The sequence below is a fragment of the Entelurus aequoreus genome, linkage group LG08 (assembly GCF_033978785.1).
Source record: "Entelurus aequoreus isolate RoL-2023_Sb linkage group LG08, RoL_Eaeq_v1.1, whole genome shotgun sequence".
NCBI classification, from domain to species: domain Eukaryota; kingdom Metazoa; phylum Chordata; class Actinopteri; order Syngnathiformes; family Syngnathidae; genus Entelurus; species Entelurus aequoreus.
Genome location: NC_084738.1, coordinates 65,915,400 through 65,938,968, shown reverse-complemented (window position 1 = coordinate 65,938,968; position 23,569 = coordinate 65,915,400). Strand labels below are relative to the sequence as shown.

The window sequence follows — 23,569 nt, the reverse complement described above, 5'->3', positions numbered from 1 at the left end:
GGTTACATACACACGCCAAAAGACACTTTCAGACATTATGGTCACATGCACACGCCAAAAGACACTTTCAGACATTTTAGTCACACGCCAAAAGACACTTTCATACATTTTGGTCAAATGCACACGCCAAAAGACACTTTCAGACATTTTGGTCAAATGCACACGCCAAAAGACACTTTCAGACATTTTGGTCACATGCACACGCCAAAAGACACTTTTAGACATTTTGGTGACATGCACACGCCAAAAGACACTTTCAGGCATTTTGGTCACATGCACACGCCAAAAGACACTTTCAGACATTTTGGTCACATGCACATGCCAAAATACACTTTTATACATTTTGGTCACATGCACATGCCAAAAGACACTTTCAGACATTATGGTCACATGCACACGCCAAAAGACACTTTTATACATTTTGGTCACATGCACATGCCAAAAGACACTTTTATACATTTTGGTCACATGCACATGCCAAAAGACACTTTCATACATTTTGGTCACATGCACACGCCAAAAGACACTTTTATACATTTTGGTCACATGCACACGCCAAAAGACACTTTTATACATTTTGGTCACATGAACATGCCAAAAGACACTTTCATACATTTTGGTCACATGCACACGCCAAAAGACACTTTTAGACATTTTGGTCACATGCACACGCCAAAAGACACTTTCAGACATTTTGGTCACATGCACACGCCAAAATACACTTTTAGACATTTTAGTCACACGCCAAAAGACACTTTCATACATTTTGGTCAAATGCACACGCCAAAAGACACTTTCAGACATTTTGGTCAAATGCACACGCCAAAAGACACTTTCAGACATTTTGGTCACATATACACGCCAAAAGACACTTTTAGACATTTTGGTGACATGCACACGCCAAAAGATACTTTTAGGAAAGGTTTGTTTGAAGCCTCCATCAGGGAAATCAGCTTTGGGAGGCTTTTGTCTGTTGGTTTGAAAAGATTTCTTAGATTTTCGACTGGAGAAATGAAACATGGTTATTCTTTAGAGTAGTCAGTGTGTAGCTTGTACAGAAGTAAAGGTCTGAAAAGCAGTCAGTACCCAGCAGTTGTTGTCTAGATGACTGAGTGCGCCTCACAGGAAATATTTACTGTGCTTATTCGCATGTAGGAAGGGAAGGATTCAGGTGCACAAAAGAATTGGGCGTGTGCCAAGACACGGTCCATTCCCACCTGTCGTGTGTCACCATGGTCTTGTCTCCTCCTCCCAGGCCAGCAGCGACGCTGAGAGCGTAGGAAATTGTCCTTTCTGCCAGAGACTCTTCATGATCCTCTGGTTGAAGGGAGCCAAGTTCAAGCTCACCACCGTGGACATGAAGCGGTGAGCACTGAACATATTTTCTGTTTTGCGTCTCGACGTGTTTGGCAATGCTTAATGAGAAGGATTCCAGGTACCTTCTTGTCTAGTTTAAAACAGGTGTGCCCAAACGTTTGTCTCCAAGGACCCAAGTGAAAATGTCAATGTCAAATAATAGATAAATAAATAATGAATAAATAAATTAATAAATAATACAATAAAATAAAATAAAATAATAAAACAATATGGAATAAATGAATGAATGAATAAATATATGAATTAGAAAACATGTCCAAATAAATGAATACAAATGAGAAATAAATAAATAAAACATTTAAAATATAAATAAATAGATGAATGAATAAATTAATAAATAAACATATACACCTACACATGTACACACGCATACATATATACACCTACACATGTACACACGTATACATATATACACCTACACACGTATACACATTTACACATACACGTGTACACACATTGTATACACATATACACTTACACAAGTATACACATTTACACCTACATATGTACACGCGTATACACATTTACACCCACACGCGTACACACGCATACATATATACACCTACACATGTACACACGTATACACATTTACACCTACATGTGTACACACATAGTATACACATATACACTTACACGCGTATGCACCTACACACGTATACACATTTACACCTACACACGTATACACATTTACACCTACACGTGTACACATGCATACATATATACACACCTACACACGTACACGTGTATAGACATATACACTTACACACGTATACACATTTACACCTACACGTGTACACACATAGTATACACTTATACACTTACACACGTATACATATATACACCTACACAGGTACACACATATACCCGTTTACACTTACACGTGTACACATATAGTATACACATTTACACCTACACATGTACATACCAGTGATGTGCGGTGAGGTTCTGACTTCATCACAGTCAGATTTACAAACATATGAACCCTAAATAGTATCTTATTCACCATTTGATTGGCAGCAGTTAACGGGTTATGTTTAAAAGCTCATACCAGCATTCTTCCCTGCTTGGCACTCAGCATCAAGGGTTGGAATTGGGGGTTAAATCACCAAAAATGATTCCCGGGCGCGGCGCCGCTGCTGCCCACTGCTCCCCTCACCTCCCAGGGGGTGAACAAGGGGATGGTTTAAATGCAGAGGACACATTTCATTACACCTAGTGTGTGTGTGACAACAATTGGTACTTTAACTTAACTTTACCTTTACACATACAAACTGTAGCACACAAAAAAAGCACATTTAATTAAAAAAAAAACGTTATTATGGTCTTACCTTTACTTATAAATGAAGTCCATGCGCCGCTGTTGTGCCGGATAATGCACCCCCGCCGTTGAATGCACCCCCTGACGGGAGTGTTATATCAACTAAAGCCCACACTTAAACTTTCCACGTGCAAGATTGAATCTATTTAAAAAAGTTATTTAATAAGAAGCCAAAAAGTGCAAAAACAATAATGTTCGTGTTGGAGGAGTTGTGAATGAATGAAATATGAAATCCGTGCTGCAGTTTGCAGGTGTACCTAATGTTGTGGCCCAGCAGTCATTCACAACTCCTCCAACACGAACATTATTGTTTTTGCACTTTTTGGCTTCTTATTAAATAACTTTTTTAAATAGATTCAATCTTGCACGTGGAAAGTTTAAGTGTGGGCTTTAGTTGATATAACACTCCCGTCAGGGGGTGCATTCTACGGCGGGGGTGCATTCTCTACCACCAGGAGGCGGGATTACTGCGAGCCTAAACCAGTGCGTCTTTTCGCAGCCGTTTTATGATTGCTCAGCACAAGAAATACGTTACACACATACAGTTGTTGACAAAATACACTGTACATTATATACCTCAGCTAACTAAACTATGGAAATGTATAATATAATTCATATAGCAATATGGTCTCACTGCACAGCAGGCCAGCAGTTAGCCGAGTCATTGCACAATCATGGTGAGGCTCAAGTCAGTGACGTGCCTCAACTGGCTGCTGATCACCGCAAGTCTCTTCTCAGTATTTGAACGGCAAATGTGAAAATTCAGCAATTTTGAATAAAAATAATCTAAAACTGGTGAAGTTAAGTGGAAAATAACTTTATAGTATAATCACTGGATACATATAACAATTTAATTATTATTTTTTTCTTTTTACATTGTTTTTCTTTCCATGATGGCACGTGAGGCCCCGCCTCACCTGCCTCCCGTGACTGCACGTCACTGGTACATACGCATACATATATACACACGTACACACGTATACACACTTACATCTACACGCGTACACACATAGTATACACATATACACTTACACACGTATACATATATACACCTACACAGGTACACACATATACACGTTTACACGTATACGTGTACACACATAGTATACACATATACACTTACACACGTATACATATATACAACTACACAGGTACACACATATACACGTTTACACATACACGTATAAACATTTACACCTACACTCATACACACGTATACACATTTACACCTACACACATACACACGTATAAACATTTACACCTACACATGTACACACGCATACATATATATACACCTACACATGTACACACGCATACATATATACACCTACACATGTACACACGTATACACATTTACACCTACACGTGTACACACATAGTATACACACGTACACTTACACACGTATACACATTTACACCTACACACGTACACACGTATACACATTTACACCTATACACGTACACGCGTATACACATACTGTATACACTTACACATGTATACACATATACACCTACACACGTATATACATTTACACCAACACATGTACACACATAGTATACACATTCTGTATACACTTACACACGTATACCCCTATACACGTACACACGTATACACATCTACACCTCACCTACACATGTACACACGTACACTTACACGTGTATACACATACTGTATACACCTACACACGTTTATAAGTATACACATTTACACATGTACACGCGTATACACATACTGTATACATTTACACATGTATACACATATACATCTACACATGTACACACGTATATACATTTACACCTACACGTGTACACACATAGTATACACATGTACACTTACACGTGTATATATATACACACCTACACACGTATACACTTATGCACATTCACACCTACACGCGTATACACATATACACCTACACACGTACACACGTATATACATTTACACCTACACATGTACACACATAGTATACACATTCTGTATACACTTACACACGTATACACATATATACCTACACACGTTCACACGTATACACATTTACACTTACACGTGTACACGCGTATACACATACTGTATACATTTACACATGTATACACATATACATCTACACATGTACACACGTATATACATTTACACCTACATGTGTACACACATAGTACACACATGTACACTTCCACGTGTATATATATACACACCTACACACGTATACACTTATACACATTCACACCTACACGCGTATACACATATACACCTACACACGTACACACGTATATACATTTACACCTACACATGTACACACATAGTATACACATTCTGTATACACTTACACTCGTATACACATATACACCTACATACGTACACACGTACACACGTATACACATTTACACCTCACCTACACATGTACACACGTACACTTACACGTGTATACACATACTGTATACACCTACACACGTTCACACGTATACACATTTACACATGTACACGCATATACACATACTGTATACATTTACACATGTATACACATATACATCTACACATGTACACACGTATATACATTTACACCTACATGTGTACACACATAGTATACACATGTACACTTCCACGTGTATATATATACACACCTACACACGTATACACTTATACACATTCACACCTACACGCGCATACACTTACACACATATACACTTTAAAAAATAAAATAAAAATAAGAAATTTCAATATGGCCGACACGTCCTAACCTCCTAACCCCTGAACTAAAGTATCAATTGTGTTGATATTTTCATTTGAGAATCGATATTAGAGAATAGAGATCTGGTATCGGCGCTATCGATATTTCAGTATGGATCACTAGTAAACACCTTGAAGTACAGCAGAAATACTACTGTACATTATTACTGTACTTGTCCTAGATTACAGTACGAGGACACCCAAGTGAGTTCAAGTGCTAGTACACTTTGAAGTAGTACCTCAAAACAATTAGGACTAAAACGGAACAAACAAATATTTCCCCTTTATGTACTGCCTGGTTGCCATGGTGACGATCAAACACGTGTTCATTTACCAACCATCCTATTCGTTGTGTGCGCCAGAGCGCCGGACGTGCTGAAGGACTTGGCTCCGGGCTCTCAGCCTCCGTTCCTGCTCTTCAACGACGAAGTCAAGACGGACACCAACAAGATCGAGGAGTTCCTGGAGGAGAAGTTGGCGCCTCCCAAGTGAGAGAACCGCACTTTGTGGCCCCCAAAGGCGCCGCGCACTCACTCGCCTCTTGTGACGGCAGGTACACCAAACTGGGCTGTCGCTACAAGGAGTCCACTTGCATCGGAGAGGACATCTTCCGCAAGTTCTCGGCGTACATCAAGAACGCCAACCCGGGATTGAACAACAGTGAGAACACGTTTGCATCATTTGATATCAGACATGGATCGCGAACTAGCACTTAGTCTGGTTTTTCAAGTGTCTAGGATAAAAGTCCCAGCCCCATTTTAAAGGTGGCCCAACCCTGTGAGACACTCGTCTTTCCTCAGTGTGGATAGGAGCAGCGTGCCTATGGTGAGCCTAAGCTAGTAGGGGCCAAGTGTCAGGACCTTCTAAGCTAGTAGGGGCCAAGTGTCAGGACCTTCTAAGCTTGTAGGGGCCAAGTGTCAGGACCTTCTAAGCTAGTAGGGGCCAAGTGTCAGGACCTTCTAAGCTTGTAGGGGCCAAGTGTCAGGACCTTCTAAGCTAGTAGGGGCCAAGTGTCAGGACCTTCTAAGCTTGTAGGGGCCAAGTGTCAGGACCTTCTAAGCTAGTAGGGGCCAAGTGTCAGGACCTTCTAAGCTTGTAGGGGCCAAGTGTCAGGACCTTCTAAGCTAGTAGGGGCCAAGTGTCAGGAACTCCATAGCTAGTAGGGGCCAAGTGTCAGGACCTTCTAAGCTAGTAGGGCCAAGTGTCAGGAACTCCATAGCTAGTAGGGGCCAAGTGTCAAGACCTTTTAAGCTAGTAGGGGCCAAGTGTCAGGACCTTCTAAGCTAGCAGGGGTCAAGTGTCAGGACCTTCTAAGCTAGTAGGGGCAAGTGTCAGGAACTCCATAGCTAGTAGGGGCCAAGTGTCAGGACCTTCTAAGCTAGTAGGGGTCAAGTGTCAGGACCTTCTAAGCTAGTAGGGGTTAAGTGTCAGGAACTCCATAGCTAGTAGGGGCCAAGTGTCAGGACCTTCTAAGATAGTAGGGGTCAGTGTCAGGACCTTCTAAGCTACTAGGGGCCAAGTGTCAGGACCTTCTAAGCTAGTAGGGGCCAAGTGTCAGGACCTTCTAAGATACTAGAGGCCAGGTGTCAGGACCTCATAATTTAGTAGGGCCCAAGTGTCAGGACCTTCTAAGCTAGTAGGGGCCAAGTGTCAGGACCTTCTAAGATACTAGAGGCCAGGTGTCAGGACATCATAATTTAGTAGGGGCCAAGTGTCAGGCCCTTCTAAGATAGTAGGGGTCAGTGTCAGGACCTTCTAAGCTAGTAGGGGCCAAGTGTCAAGACCTTCTAAGCTAGTAGGGGCCAAGTGTCAGGACCTTCTAAGATACTAGAGGCCAGGTGTCAGGACCTCATAAGTTAGTAGGGGCCAAGTGTCAGGCCCTTCTAAGATAGTAGGGGTCAGTGTCAGGACCTTCTAAGCTAGTAGGGGCCAAGTGTCAAGACCCTCTAAGCTAGTAGGGGCCAAGTGTCAGGACCTTCTAAGATACTAGAGGCCAGGTGTCAGGACCTCATAATTTAGTAGGGGCCAAGTGTCAGGCCATTCTAAGATAGCAGGGGTCAGTGTCAGGACCTTCTAAGCTAGTAGGGGCCAAGTGTCAGGAACTTCTAAGCTAGTAGGGGCCAAGTGTCAGGACCTTCTAAGATACTAGAGGCCAGGTGTCAGGACCTCATAATTTAGTAGGGGCCAAGTGTCAGGACCTTCTAAACTTGTAAGGGCCAAGTGTCAGGACCTTCTAGGCTAGTAGGGTCCAAGTATCAGGATTTTCCCAGCTACAAGAGGCCGGGTGTCAGGACCTGGTAAGCTAATAGGGGCCAAGTGTCAGGAGCTCATAATTTAGTAGAGGCCAAGTGTCAGGACCTTCTTGGCTAGTAGGGGTCAAGTGTCAGGACTCTCTAAGATAATAGTGGCCAAGTGTCAGGACCTTCTAGGCTTGTAGGGGCCAAGTATCAGGATCTTCTCAGCTACAAAAGGCCACGTGTCAGGACTTGGTAAATTAGTATCGGCCAAGTGTCAGGACCTCATAAGCTAGTAGGGGCCAAGTGTCAAGACCTTCTAAGATAGTAGAGGCCAAATGTCAGGACCTCATAATCTAGTAGGGTCCAACTGCCTGGACCTTCTAAACTAGTAGGAGCCAAGTGTCAGGACCTTCTAAGATACTTAGATCAAGATATTCTAAAATACTAGACCCCAAATGTCAGGACCTCATAATCTAGTAGGGGCCAATTATCAAGATCTTCTAAAATACTAGAGGCCAAATGTCAGGACCTCATAATCTAGTAGGGGCCAATTATCAAGATCTTCTAAAATACTAGAGGCCAAATGTCAGGACCTCATAATCTAGTAGGGGCCAATTATCAAGATCTTCTAAAATACTAGAGGCCAAATGTCAGGACCTCATAATCTAGTAGGGTCCAACTGCCTGGACCTTCTAAACTAGTAGGGGCCAAGTGTCAGGACCTTCTAAGATACTAGAGGCCAGGTGTCAAGACCTCATAATCTAGTAGGGGCCAAGTGTCAAGACCTTGTAGGCTAGTAGGGGCCAATTATCAAGATCTTCTAAAATACTAGAGGCCAAATGTCAGGACCTCATAATCTAATAGGGTCTAAGTGTCAGGACCTTCTAAACTAGTAGGGGCCAAGTGTCAGGACCTTCTAATATACTAGAGGCCAGGTGTCAAGACCTCATAATCTAGTAGGAGCCTAGTGTCAAGACCTTGTAGGCTAGTAGGGGCCAATTATCAAGATCTTCTAAAATACTAGAGGCCAAATGTCAGGACCTCATAATCTAATAGGGTCTAAGTGTCAGGACCTTCTAAACTAGTAGGGGCCAAGTGTCAGGACCTTCTAATATACTAGAGGCCAGGTGTCAAAACCTCATAATCGAGTAGGGGCCAAGTGTCAGGACCCTGTGAGTTAGTAGGGGGTCAAGTGTTAGGACCTTCTAAACTAGTAGGGGCCAAGTGTCAGGACCTTCTAAGTTGGTAGGGGCCAAGTATCAGGACCTTGTGAGTTAGTAGGGGGTCAAGTGTTAGGACCTTCTAAACTAGTAGGGGCCAAGTGTCAGGACCTTCTAAGTTGGTAGGGGTCAAGTGTCAAGACCTTCTAAGATAGTAGGGGTCAATTGTCAATACTTTCTAAGCTAGTAGGGGCCAGGTGTCATGACCTTGTATGATTGTCAGGACCTTCAAAGCTAGCAAGGGGCTAAGTGTCAAGACCTTCAAAGCTAGTAGGGGCTAAGTGTCAGGACCTTGTGAGCTAGTAGGGGTCAAGTGTCAGGACCTTCAAAGCTAGTAGGGGCCAAGTATCAGGACCTTGTAAGCTAGTAGGGGGTCAAGTGTCAGGACCTTCAAAGCTAGTAGGGGCCAAGTGTCATTACCTTGTAATCTAGTAGGGGTCAAGTGTTAGGCTCTTCCCAGCTACAAAAGGCCAGGTGTCAGGTCCTGGTAAAATAGTAGGCGCCAAGTGTCGGGACCTCATAATCTAGTGGGGGCCAAGTGTCAAGACCTTCTAGGCTAGTAGGGGCCAATTATCAAGATCTTCTAAAATAGTAGGGGCCAAGTGTCAGGACCTTCTAAGATACTAGAGGCCAGGTGTCAAGACCTCATAATCTAGTAGGGGCCAAGTGTCAGGACCTTGTGAGTTAGTAGGGGGTCAAGTGTTAGGACCTTCTAAGATAGTAGGGGTCAGTGTCAGGACCTTCTAAGTTGGTAGGGGCCAAGTGTCAGGAGCTTGTGAGCTAGTAGGGGTCAAGTGTCAATACTTTCTAAGCTAGTAGGGGCCAGGTGTCATGACCTTCTATGATTGTCAGGACCTTCAAAGCTAGCAAGGGGCTAAGTGTCAAGACCTTCAAAGCTAGTAGGGGCTAAGTGTCAGGACCTTGTTAGCTAGTAGGGGTCAAGTGTCAGGACCTTCAAAGCTAGTAGGGGTCAAGTGTCAGGACCTTCAAAGCTAGCAAGGGGCTAAGTGTCAAGACCTTCAAAGCTAGTAGGGGCTAAGTGTCAGGACCTTGTTAGCTAGTAGGGGTCAAGTGTCAGGACCTTCAAAGCTAGCAAGGGGCTAAGTGTCAAGACCTTCAAAGCTAGTAGGGGCTAAGTGTCAGGACCTTGTTAGCTAGTAGGGGTCAAGTGTCAGGACCTTCAAAGCTAGTAGGGGTCAAGTGTCAGGACCTTCAAAGCTAGTAGGGGCCAAGTGTCAGGACCTTGTGAGCTAGTAGGGGTCAAGTGTCAGGACCTTCAAAGCTAGTAGGGGCCAAGTGTCAGGACCTTCAAAGCTAGTAAGGGCCAAGTGTCAGAACCTTGTAAGCTAGTAGGGGTCAAGTGTCAGGACCTTCAAAACTAGTAGGGGCCAAGTGTCAGGACATTGTAAGCTAGTAGGGGCCAAGTGTCAGGACCTTGTAATCTAGTAGAGGTCAAGTGTTAGGATCTTCTCAGCTACAAAAGGCCAGGTGTCAGCGCCTGGTAAAATAGTAGGGGCCAAGTGTCAGGACCTCGTAAGCTATTAGGGGCCAAGTGTCAGGACCTTCTAAGTTAGTAGGGGCCAAATGTCAGGATCTTGTAAGCTAGTAGGGGCCAAGTGTCAGGACCTTCTAAGTTAGTAGGGGCCAAGTGTCAGGCTCGTGTAAGCTAGTAGGGGCCAAGTGTCAGGATCTTGTAAGCTAGTAGGGGCCAAGTGTCAGGATCTTGTAAGCTAGTAGGGGCCAAGTGTCAGGACTTTCTAATTTGCTAATATGTTCATAATTGTCTTACCCTGGATAAATAAATGTTGGATAACCATAAAAATACATCTACTTCATCAACTGGGATGTAAATGGTTATATACTACATTACCCAGAATGCTTAGGAACAGGAAGTAGGTGTGAGCTACTACAATTGTGAGGTTTGATCCATAGATAGTTGATATTTTGTTACACCTTGTTGTTCCTGCTTCGTCTACACATATTTTGTTGCTTGACGAATGATACCTTTTAGCATGTTAATGTTTGTAGGCTAGCTTTTTTTTTGTTGTTGCTAAATTTGTCATATTTTGATATTTGATGCATGCTAACGTTAGCAGGCTAGCATTTTTAACAATTTTTTTCAGGAAGTCACCTCGGAAAAATATTTTGGTACTTGACCCACGTTACGGTTAGCATTTGAGCATACTAACATTTCCATGCTAGTTTTTTTTTTTAACAGCCCCCAGCTCAATCGTTAGCATTCTAATATTAGCATGCTAGTTTTTTTTTTTTTTTTTGTTACTTGACAAATGATACCTTTTAGCATGTTAATGTTAATATGCTAGCTTTTTTTTTTAAAGATAATTTTGTAGGCATACACCTCAGTCATATTTTGGTACTTGATGCATGCTAACGTTAGCAGGCTAGCATTTTAAACAATTTTTTCAGGTACTCACCCCTGAATAATATTTTGTTACTTGACACATGTTACATGTTAGCATTTGAGCATACTAACATTTCCATGCTATTTTTTTTTCAGCTAGTTTAGCAGGTATTGTTAGCGTAGCATTGTTAGCAAGTTAGCTTTTTTTCAGCCCATTGTGTGCATATTTTATCTAGCCAGCGTGCTAACTGTTAGTATTTCAGTTCGGCTTCGGCTTCTCCGCATTCACACCAAATTTATACTGTCAGAGAATCTCTTGACACATTGCCTCTACTAGCTTAGCCTCGTCGAAGGTACGGCACCTATTTATAGCTATGCCTTGAGGGCTAATACTGCGTTTCAAACAGTTGGGAAATAGGAAGTGTTCCCTTAATCATGTTAATGATTTATATGACTTTTATAAATATTTTAGGTCTTTATGAGGCCTCCACACACTGTTATTAGCATTTCACACACACTCATAATTACTTCCTACACTCTTAAAGGGGAACCGCCCTTTTTTGGAATTTTGCCATTATGTAAGACAAGAACACACATGTTTTTTAATTTTTTATGCATTCTAAATCGTAAATAAACGTTAGCAAAAGTCAGCTAAAAATGGAGCCAATGAGAGTCTCTCTATTCCGCCTATAAAGCGCTCTTAAAAACTTCCAAAAACCTCCATCAAGGTTTTATATACACGCTGTAAGCATATATGTAGTATCTAGTAACGTTCATAATAACATGTAATATTTACATATTTTGATAATTTTAAGTGTATTAATTTCACAACGTTCACTTTTCCCTTCAAACACACCAAGACTACTAATTATGGCAGACTTGATGACAGACAACAAAGACTACTTTGGGACAATGATGATCCAGAAACTTCTATTTTTGAGCCTGAATATAAGGAGGATGATCTACAAGTTTTAGAAGCTGTGTGCTGAACAGATGCAGCTTTAGTCAAATACTAAGCATCGTGTAGCAGTATTGTTGAGCGCTAAACATGATATACAAACATAATAAAACAATTTCCTGAATGAGCTAAATTGGTTGGTGTTGGAATTGTTCAAATCTTTTAGAAATGTTGAAGTATTAACAGTTTTTTTTAATTGAGAAATTGTATTATGGAACTCGTGGAATTTCGGGAAAACAGGGAATGTTTCTAGTTCCTAAACCAACTTGGTTTTTTTTGTCCTTAATAAGAAAAATGTTTTGACGGTGGAACGGTTGAAACGAAATGAAAAAAAGAGAAGTAGTCAAAGGAAAAAGGTTGGAAATAGGGTTAAAAAAAAAGAAGGAATTCCTGGAAATTTGTTGAACGTGGAAAATGTCCAGGATGAGTTGAATGTGTTAAAGCTGGAATGGTTTGAACCGGTTGAAGAATGTGGGAATTATGGAAGTTTGAATGGGGAAAATGAGAAAAACAAATTGGAATTATGGGAAATCCGGGAATTTATTAAACAATTGTTGAAGTAGAGCAAACAATTCCCAAACAGGCTGAATATTTTGAAGTTAGAACCGTTTGAATCAGATGAAAAATGTGGGAATTGTGGAACTTTGAAGAAGTATTTGGGAATTTCCCAAAATTTGGGAATTTAGGGAAAAAACGGGAATTTTTTTGAAAATGGTAAAAAAAAAACTTAATTGGTCTGAATGAGTTGAAATGGTTGCTGATGAAATTTTTCAAATCGGTCGAGAAATGTTGAAGTAGTAACATGTTGGATTGAGAAATGGTATTACGAAATTCCTGAAATTTCGGGAAAACTGGGAATTTTTCCTGTTCAAAAAACAACTTCGTTTTTTGTCCTAATTAAGAGGAATGTTTTGACGGTGGAACGGTTGAAGTGGGTTGAAAAATGTGTGAGGAGTAGTCGCCAGAAAAAAGGGTGGAAATAGGACTTTGGAAAACCAGGAATTCTGGAAAATCCTGGAATTTTTTTAACTTGGAAAAAGGGTAGTTTAAATTTCCAGGATGGTGTAATGTGTTGAAGGTGGAATGGTTTGAATAGGTTTAAAAATGCGGGGATTGTGGAAGTTTGAAAAATGGACAATTCATTTTGAATGGGGTAAAATGGAAAAAAAAATGTAATTATGGGAAATCCGGGAACTTTTTTTTATAATTTTTGAAGTTGGAACGGTTTGAATCAGATGGGAAATGTGGGGATTGTAAAACTTTGAAGAAGAATTTGGGAATTTCGGGAAAAGCGGAATTTTTTTTGAAAATGGTAAAAAACTTGAATGGTCTGAATGAGTTGAAATGGTTGGTGTTGAAATCGGTCGAGAAAATTTGAAGTAGAAACATGTTGGCTTGAGAAATGGTATTACGGAATTCCTGGAATTTCGGGAAAACCGGGAATTTTTCCATTAAAAAAAAACGCTTCGTTTTTTTTTGTCTTAATTAAGTAAGAGGTTTTGACGGTGCAACATTTGAAGTGGGTTGAAAAATGTGGGAGGAGTAGTTGCCAGAAAAAGGGGTGAAAATAAGGTTTGGAAAACTGGGAATTTTGGGAAATCCTGGAATTTTTTTTAACTTTGAAAAAGACTAGTTTGAATTTCCAGGATGGTGGAATGTGTTGAAGGTGGAATGGTTTGAATAGGTTGAAATATGTGGGGATTGTGGAAGTTTGAAAAATGGACAATTCATTTTGAATGGGGTAAAATGAAAATAAAAACAATTAATTATGGGAAATCCGGGAATGTTTATTATAATTGTTGAAGTAGAGCACACAATTCCCGAACAGGCTGAATATTTTGAAGTTGGAACGATTTGAATCAGATGGAAAATGTGGGACTTGTGGAACTTTGAAGAAGAATTTGGGAATTTCGGGAAAAGCGGAATTTTTATTGAAAATGGTAAAAAACTTGAATGGTCTGAATGAGTTCAAATGGTTGGTGTTTAAATTTTTCAAATCGGTCGAGAAATTTTGAAGTAGTAACATGTTGGATTGAGAAATGGTATTACAGAACTCCTGAAATTTTGGGAAAACTGGGAATTTTTCCATTCCAAAAAACTGTTTCGTTTTTTGTCTTAATTAAGAGGAATGTTTTGACGGTGGAACGGTTGAAGTGGGTTGAAAAATGTGTGAGGAGTAGTCGCCAGAAAAAAGGGTGGAAATAGGGCTTTGGAAAAGCAGGAATTCTGGAAAATCCTGGAAAAAAATTTTTACTTGGAAAAAAGGTAGTTTGGAATGTGTTGAAGCTGGAATGGTTTGAATCGGTTGATAAATGTGGGTATTGTGGAAGTTTGAAAAATTTACAATTCATTTTGAATGGGGTAAAATGAAAAAATTAATTGGAATTATGGGAAATCCGGGAATTTTTTTGTAATGTTTGAAGTAGAGCACAAAATTCCCAAACAGGCTGAATATTTTGAAGTTGGAACAATTTGAATCAGATGGAAAATGTGGGAATTGTGGAACTTTGAAGAAGAATTTGCGACTTTCCCCAAAATTTGGAAATTTTGGGAAAAGAAAGAATGAGTTGAAATGGTTGGTGTTGAAATTTTTTAAAATCAGTCGAGAAATGTTGAAGTAACGAAATTAAATGGTATTATGGAATTCCTGGAATTTCAAGAAAACTGGGAATTTTTCCATTTAAAAAAACGACTTAGTTTTTTTTCCTAATTAAGAGGATTGTTTTGACGGTGGAACGGTTGAAGTGTGTTGAAAAATGTGGGAGGAGTCGTCGCCAGAAATTTTTTGGGAAATAGGACTTTGGAAAACGAGGAAATTCTGGAAAATCCTGGAATTTTCTTGAACTTGGAAAAATGGTAGTTTAAATTTCCAGGATGGTGGAATATGTGTTGAAGGTGGAATGGTTTGAATCGGTTGAAATATGTGGGCATTGTTGAAATTTGAAAAATGGACAATTCATTTTGAATGGGGTAAAATGAAAAAAATATGTAGAATTTCGGGAAATCCGGGAATTTTTACAGTTCAAAAAACAACTTAGTTTTTTTGTCCTGATTAAGAGGAATGTTTTGACGGTGGAACGGTTGAAGTGGGTTGAAAAATGTGGGAGGAGTAGTCGCCAGAAAAAAGGGTGGAAATAGGACTTTGGAAAACCAGGAATTCCGGAAAATCCTGGAATTTTTTTTAACTTGAAAAAAGGGTAGTTTAAATTTCCAGGATGGTGGAATGTGTTGAAGGTGGAATGGTTTGAATAGGTTTAAAAATGCGGGGATTGTGGAAGTTTGAAAAATGGACAATTCATTTTGAATGGGCTAAAATGGGAAAAAAAAATTTAATTATGGGAAATCCGGGAACTTTTTTTATAATTTTTGAAGTAGAGCACACAATTCCCGAACAGGCTGAATATTTTGAAGTTGGAACGGTTTGAATCAGATGGAAAATGTGGGAATTGTGGAACTTTGAAGAAGAATTTGGGAATTTCCCCCAAATTTGGGAATTTCGGGAAAAGCGGGAATTTTTTTGAAAATGGTAAAAAACTTGAATGAGTTGAAATGGTTGGTGTTGAATTTTTTCAAATCGGTCGAGAAATTTTGAAGTAGTAACATGTTGGATTGAGAAATGGTATTACAGAACTCCTGAAATTTTGGGAAAACTGGGAATTTTTCCATTCCAAAAAACTGTTTCTTTTTTTGTCTTAATTAAGAGGAATGTTTTGACGGTGGAACGGTTGAAGTGGGTTGAAAAATGTGTGAGGAGTAGTCGCCAGAAAAAAGGGTGGAAATAGGGCTTTGGAAAAGCAGGAATTCTGGAAAATCCTGGAAAAAAAATTTTACTTGGAAAAAAGGTAGTTTGGAATGTGTTGAAGCTGGAATGGTTTGAATCGGTTGATAAATGTGGGTATTGTGGAAGTTTGAAAAATTTACAATTCATTTTGAATGGGGTAAAATGAAAAAATTAATTGGAATTATGGGAAATCCGGGAATTTTTTTGTAATGTTTGAAGTAGAGCACAAAATTCCCAAACAGGCTGAATATTTTGAAGTTGGAACGATTTGAATCAGATGGAAAATGTGGGAATTGTGGAACTTTGAAGAAGAATTTGGGACTTTCCCCAAAATTTGGAAATTTTGGGAAAAGAAAGAATGAGTTGAAATGGTTGGTGTTGAAATTTTTTAAAATCAGTCGAGAAATGTTGAAGTAACGAAATTAAATGGTATTATGGAATTCCTGGAATTTCAGGAAAACTGGGAATTTTTCCATTTAAAAAAACGACTTAGTTTTTTTTCCTAATTAAGAGGATTGTTTTGACAGTGGAATGGTTGAAGTGTGTTGAAAAATGTGGGAGGAGTCGTCGCCAGAAAATTTTTTGGAAATAGGACTTTGGAAAACGAGGAAATTCTGGAAAATCCTGGAATTTTCTTGAACTTGGAAAAATGGTAGTTTAAATTTCCAGGATGGTGGAATATGTGTTGAAGGTGGAATGGTTTGAATCGGTTGAAATATGTGGGCATTGTTGAAATTTGAAAAATGGACAATTCATTTTGAATGGGGTAAAATGAAAAAAATATGTAGAATTTCGGGAAATCCGGGAATTTTTACAGTTCAAAAAACAACTTAGTTTTTTTGTCCTGATTAAGAGGAATGTTTTGACGGTGGAACGGTTGAAGTGGGTTGAAAAATGTGGGAGGAGTAGTCGCCAGAAAAAAGGGTGGAAATAGGACTTTGGAAAACCAGGAATTCCGGAAAATCCTGGAATTTTTTTTAACTTGAAAAAAGGGTAGTTTAAATTTCCAGGATGGTGGAATGTGTTGAAGGTGGAATGGTTTAAATGGGTTTAAAAATGCGGGGATTGTGGAAGTTTGAAAAATGGACAATTCATTTTGAATGGGCTAAAATGGAAAAAAAAAAATGTATTATGGGAAATCCGGGAACTTTTTTTTATAATTTTTGAAGTAGAGCACACAATTCCCGAACAGGCTGAATATTTTGAAGTTGGAACGGTTTGAATCAGATGGAAAATGTGGGAATTGTGGAATTTTGAAGAAGAATTTGGGAATTTCCCCAAAATTTGGGAATTTCGGGAAAAGCGGTTATGGTAAATGGTTAAAAACTTGAATGAGTTGAAATGGTTGGTGTTAAATTTTTTCAAATCGGTCGAGAAATTTTGAAGTAGTAACATGTTGAATTGAGAAATGGTATTACGGAATTCCTGGAATATCGGGAAAACTGGAAATATTTCCATTTAAAAAAACTACTTCGTTTTTTTCCTGATTAAGAGGAATTTTTTGACGGTGGAACGGTTGAAGTGGGTTGAAAAATGAGGGAGGAGTCGACAGAAAAAGGGGTGAAAATAAGGTTTGGAAAACTGGGAATTCTAGGAAATCCTGGAATTTTTTTGAACTTGGAAAAAGAGTAGTTTGAATTTCCAGGATGGTGGAATGTGTTGAAGGTGGAATGGTTTGAATCGGTTGATAAATGTGGGTATTGTGGAAGTTTGAAAAATGGACAATATTTTGAAGTTGGAACGGTTTGAATCAGATGGAAAATGTGGGAATTGTGGAACTTTGAAGAAGAATTGGGGAATTTGGGAATTTCCCCAAAATTTGGGAATTTCGGGAAAAGCAGGAATTTTTTTGAAAATGGTCAAAAAAAAACTTGAATGATCTGAATGAGTTGAAATGGTTGGTGTTGAAATTTTTCAAATCGGTCGAGAAATTTTGAAGTACAAACATGTTGGATTAAGAAATGGTATTACGGAATTCCTGGAATTTCGGGAAAACCGGGAATTTTTCCAGTTAAAAAAACAACTTTGTTTCTTTGTCCTAATTAAGAGGAATGTTTTGACGGTGGAACGGTTGAAAAACGTGGGAGGAGTTGTCGCCAGAAAAAAGGGTGGAAACAGGGCTTGGGAGAACCAGGAATTCTGGAAAATCCTGGAATTTTTTTGAACTTGAAAAAAGGGTAGTTTAAATTTCCAGCATGGTGCAATGTGTTGAAGGTGGAATGATTTGAATAGGTTGAAACATGTGGAAATGGTCAAAGTTTGAAAAATGGCTAATTCATTTCAAATGGGAAAAATGTCCCGGAAAACTGTGAATCCTGGAAAATCACGGAAATTTTTGAAGAAGAAGAAGAAGTAGAAGAATAAATATATGAGTTTTGGTGTAGAAAACCATATGTGTGAATGTTTTGGAGCTTTCACACAACTAAGTACATGCATTACTCGTCACCTGTGCTGATAAATGATAACAATTTGGTGTTGCAGTGCTGGAAAAGAAATTCCTGTCCACCCTGGTGAAACTCAACATGTACTTTGAGACGCCGCTCCCTCATGAGATGGACCGGAACCCCAACCTCACAGAGTCCCGCCGTCCCTACCTGGACGGGGACACGCTCACCTTGGCGGACTGCAACCTGCTTCCCAAACTCAACATCATCAAGGTGACACCTTTTGAACATATAAGTCGCAGATATATACGTCGTAAAATGAGTTATTAAATGTTTGTTTACATACCTTTAATTGTTTACAACAACAGGGCAGTAAAACGGCTGATCAAACAAAACAGAAGTCATCGGCGTAGACCCACTAGCTGCGCGAACTAGCTTTCCAATCACCTAAACAGACTCAATAACTCCCCGGTGACGTAATGCTAACACAGACACTCGTAAAACGTTAGCGCATTAGCCAATGCTAACGATGCTAGCTTGATTACGTCACGATAGCGCGTACAAACATGTGTGAAAAACAGACATCACACATGGGACGCTTTGGTAAGCATGAATTGTTTTAGTTATATCGTAAAACTTACAGACGTTGCTTGGAGCGACGGAGGAATAATCCATACGAGTAGGAACGCTATGGACGGCCGCTCCCTGTTGAAAGGGCCTTGCGTCAACTCGTCCAAAAGATGGCGCCACAGCTCAAACAATAACGCACCTATTCAGTGTCTTTGCTCGTTGTAAAAAAACTATACTAATTGCATTATGGCATACCTAAATCATCTGCACCGTTTTGTAAGCCGCAGGGTTCAAAGCGTGGGGGAAAAAAAGTAGTATTTACAGTATTATGTACCTGAAGGACCACCGTTATGTACTCTCCAAACACGTGAACTAACACACCTCAGCCAAAATTCACCTGGTTTTTACCTGCCAAGGTGTGTTTTTCTCTACCATTTTACACATGGCTCCGCCCCTTCCTGTATATGCAGATTACTCCAAACCGAAAGTTACGCACCCACATTCTTGACCACTCCCGTTTTCTTCCCACTGAGAGGAAAAAAATAAATGATAGAACGTTTTATCGAACACATCAATTACGTGTCCACCGCGATATATTTTGATATCGATTTATCGCCCCGCTCTCGGCTAATTCCTTCCAAATAAGGTCAATACTTCCTGTGTAGTCAGACAAAGATGGCGGTCCAAGTCTGTGTTCTTGTCTCAGTGGTTGCTAGTTGAAGTTGTGCAATAGAAATGGAATGTTGCTACAAAGTTGGTGACATCATAGTTTTTTTCTTCCTTTCATTCTTTTTGAAATACTCTTTGAAATACTACTACTACTACTACTAGTACTATGACTATGACTACTACTATTACTAATTAATACTTCTACGACTACTACTACTCCCACCACTACTATGACTACTATAACTATGACTATGGCTACTACTACTATTAATTACTACTTCTACGACTACTACTACTCCTACCACTACTATGACTACTATAACTATGACTATGGCTACTACTACTATTAATTACTACTTCTACGACTACTACTACTCCTACCACTACTATGACTACTATAACTATGACTATGGCTACTACTACTATTAATTACTAATTCTACGACTACTACTACTACTATGACTGACTACTATAACTACGATTACGACTACTATTACTATTAATTAAAACTTCTACTACTACTACTATGACTATGACTACTATAGCTATGACTGACTACTACTACTAATTTCTACTTCTACAACTACTACTGTTACTACTACTATGACTGACTACTATAACTATGACTACGACTACTACTATTAATTAGTATTTCTATGACTACGCCTACTGTTACCACGATGACTACTATAGCTATGCCTATTGCTACTACTAATTACTACTTCTATGACTATTCCTAGTGTTACTACTATGACTACTATAACTATGACTATGACTACTACTACTATTAATTACTACTTCTACGACTACTACTACTATAACTATGACTACTACTACTATTAATTACTACTTCTACAACTACTACTACTATGACTACTAAAACTTTGACTATGACTACTATTAATTACTACTTATATGACTACTACTACTACTACTACTACTATGATTATTACTACTATAACTTTGACTATGACTACAATAACAATTTTTTACTACTTCTACGACTAATACTACTATAACTTCTATGACTATGACTACTATAACTATGACAACTACTACTATTAATTACTACTTCTACTACTACTACTACTACTACTACTCCTACTACTACTACTATATATATGACTCGGACTACTACTGCTATGAATTACTTCTTTTACAACGACTACTACTACTACTATTAATTTACTTCTTGTACGACTACTACTACAATTACTTCTATGACTATGACTACTATAACTATGACAACTACTACTATTAATTACTACTTCTACTACTACTACTACTACTCCTACTACTACTACTATATATATGACTCGGACTACTACTACTATGAATTACTTCTTTTACAACGACTACTACTACTACTATTAATTTACTACTTCTACGACTACTACTACAATTACTTCTATAACTAGGACTACTTTAACTGTGACTATGACTACTACTACTATTAAGTAGTACTTCTACAACTAGTACTACTACTACTATAACTATGACTACTACTACTATTAATTACTACTTCTACAACGACTACTACCCCTACTATTACAATTACTATGACTAAGACTACTACTCCTACTACTACTATATCTATGACTAGGACTACTACTACTATGAATTACTTCTTTTACAACGACTACTACTACTACTATTAATTTACTACTTCTACGACTACTACTACAATTACTTCTATGACTACTATAACTATGACAACTACTACTATGAATTACTACTTCTACTACTACTACTACTACTCCTACTACTACTACTATATATATGACTCGGACTACTACTACTATGAATTACTTCTTTTACAAAGACTACTACTACTACTATTAATTTACTACTTCTACGACTACTACTACAATTACTTCTATGACTAGGACTACTTTAACTGTGACTATGACTACTACTACTATTAAGTAGTACTTCTACAACTAGTACTACTACTACTATAACTATTACTACTACTACTATTAATTACTACTTCTACAATGACTACTACCCCTACTATTACAATTACTATGACTAAGACTACTACTCCTACTCCTACTACTACTATATATATGACTAGGACTACTACTACTATGAATTACTTCTTTTAGAACAAAGACTACTACTACTACTATTAATTTACTACTTCTACGACTACTACTTCTACTACTACAACTACTACTATAACTTTTACTACGACTACTATTAACTACTACTTCTACGACTACTACTAGTCCTACTACTACTACAATTACTTCTATGACTACTTTAACTGTGACTATGACTACTACTACTATGAAGTACTATTTCTACAACTAGTACTACTACTACTATGACTACTATAACTTTGACTACGACTACTACTACTATTACTACTTCTACAACGACTACTACTACTCCTACTATTACTATAACAACTATAACTACGACTACTACTACTATTAAGTACTACTTCTACAACTACTACTACTACTTTGACTACTATAACTATGACTACTACTACTATTAATTACTACTTCTAAAACGACTACTCCTACTATTACTATGACTACTATAACTATAACTACAACTACTACTACTATTAAGTACTACTTCTACAACTACTAATTTGACTACTATAACTATGCCTACTACTACTATTAATTACTAATTCTACAACGACTACTCCTACTATTACTATGACTACTACTACTATTAAGTACTACTTCTACAACTACTACTACTACTTTGACTACTATAACTATGACTACTACTACTATTAATTACTACTTCTACAACGACTACTCCTACTACTACTATGACTACTATAACTATAACTAAGACTTCTACTACTATTAAGTACTACTTCTACAACTACTACTACTACTACTTTGACTACTATAACTATGACTACTACTACTATTAATTACTACTTCTACAACGACTACTCCTACTATTACTATGACTACTAAAACTATGACTACTACTACTATTAATTACTACTTCTACAACGACTACTCCTTCTATTACTATGACTACTATAACTATAACTACGACTACTACTACTATTAAGTACTACTTCTACAACTACTACTAATACTTTGACTACTATAACTATGACTACTACTACTATTAATTACTACTTCTACAACGACTACTCCTACTACTACTATGACTACTATAACTATAACTACGACTTCTACTACTATTAAGTACTACTTCTACACCTACTACTACTACTACTTTGACTACTATAACTATGACTACTACTACTATTAATTACTACTTCTACAACGACTACTCCTACTATTACTATGACTACTATAACTATGACTACTACTACTATTAATTACTACTTCTACAACGACTACTCCTACTACTACTATGACTACTATAACTATAACTACGACTTCTACTACTATTAAGTACTACTTCTACAACTACTACTACTACTTTGACTACTATAACTATGACTACTACTACTATTAATTACTACTTCTACAACGACTACTCCTACTATTACTATGACTACTATAACTATAACTACAACTACTACTACTATTAAGTACTACTTCTACAACTACTACTACTACTTTGACTACTATAACTATGACTACTACTACTATTAATTACTAATTCTACAACGACTACTCCTACTATTACTATGACTACTACTACTATTAAGTACTACTTCTACAACTACTACTACTACTTTGACTACTATAACTATGACTACTACTACTATTAATTACTACTTCTACAACGACTACTCCTTCTATTACTATGACTACTATAACTATAACTACGACTTCTACTACTATTAAGTACTACTTCTACACCTACTACTACTACTACTTTGACTACTATAACTATGACTACTACTACTATTAATTACTACTTCTACAACGACTACTCCTACTATTACTATGACTACTATAACTATGACTACTACTACTATTAATTACTACTTCTACAACGACTACTCCTTCTAT

At 38.3% G+C, this 23,569-nt stretch overlaps 1 protein-coding gene across 1 annotated transcript in view; it reads left to right on the top strand.

The window, feature by feature from the left end:
• Positions 1 to 23,569, top strand: part of clic3 (chloride intracellular channel 3) — a 31,163-nt gene that overhangs the window by 4,804 nt on the left and 2,790 nt on the right. The window contains exons 3-6 of the mRNA XM_062057044.1: positions 1,256 to 1,365; positions 5,783 to 5,908; positions 5,974 to 6,080; positions 18,460 to 18,635. Coding sequence (XP_061913028.1) covers positions 1,256 to 1,365; positions 5,783 to 5,908; positions 5,974 to 6,080; positions 18,460 to 18,635 — 519 coding nt within the window. The remainder of the gene's footprint in view (positions 1 to 1,255; positions 1,366 to 5,782; positions 5,909 to 5,973; positions 6,081 to 18,459; positions 18,636 to 23,569) is intronic.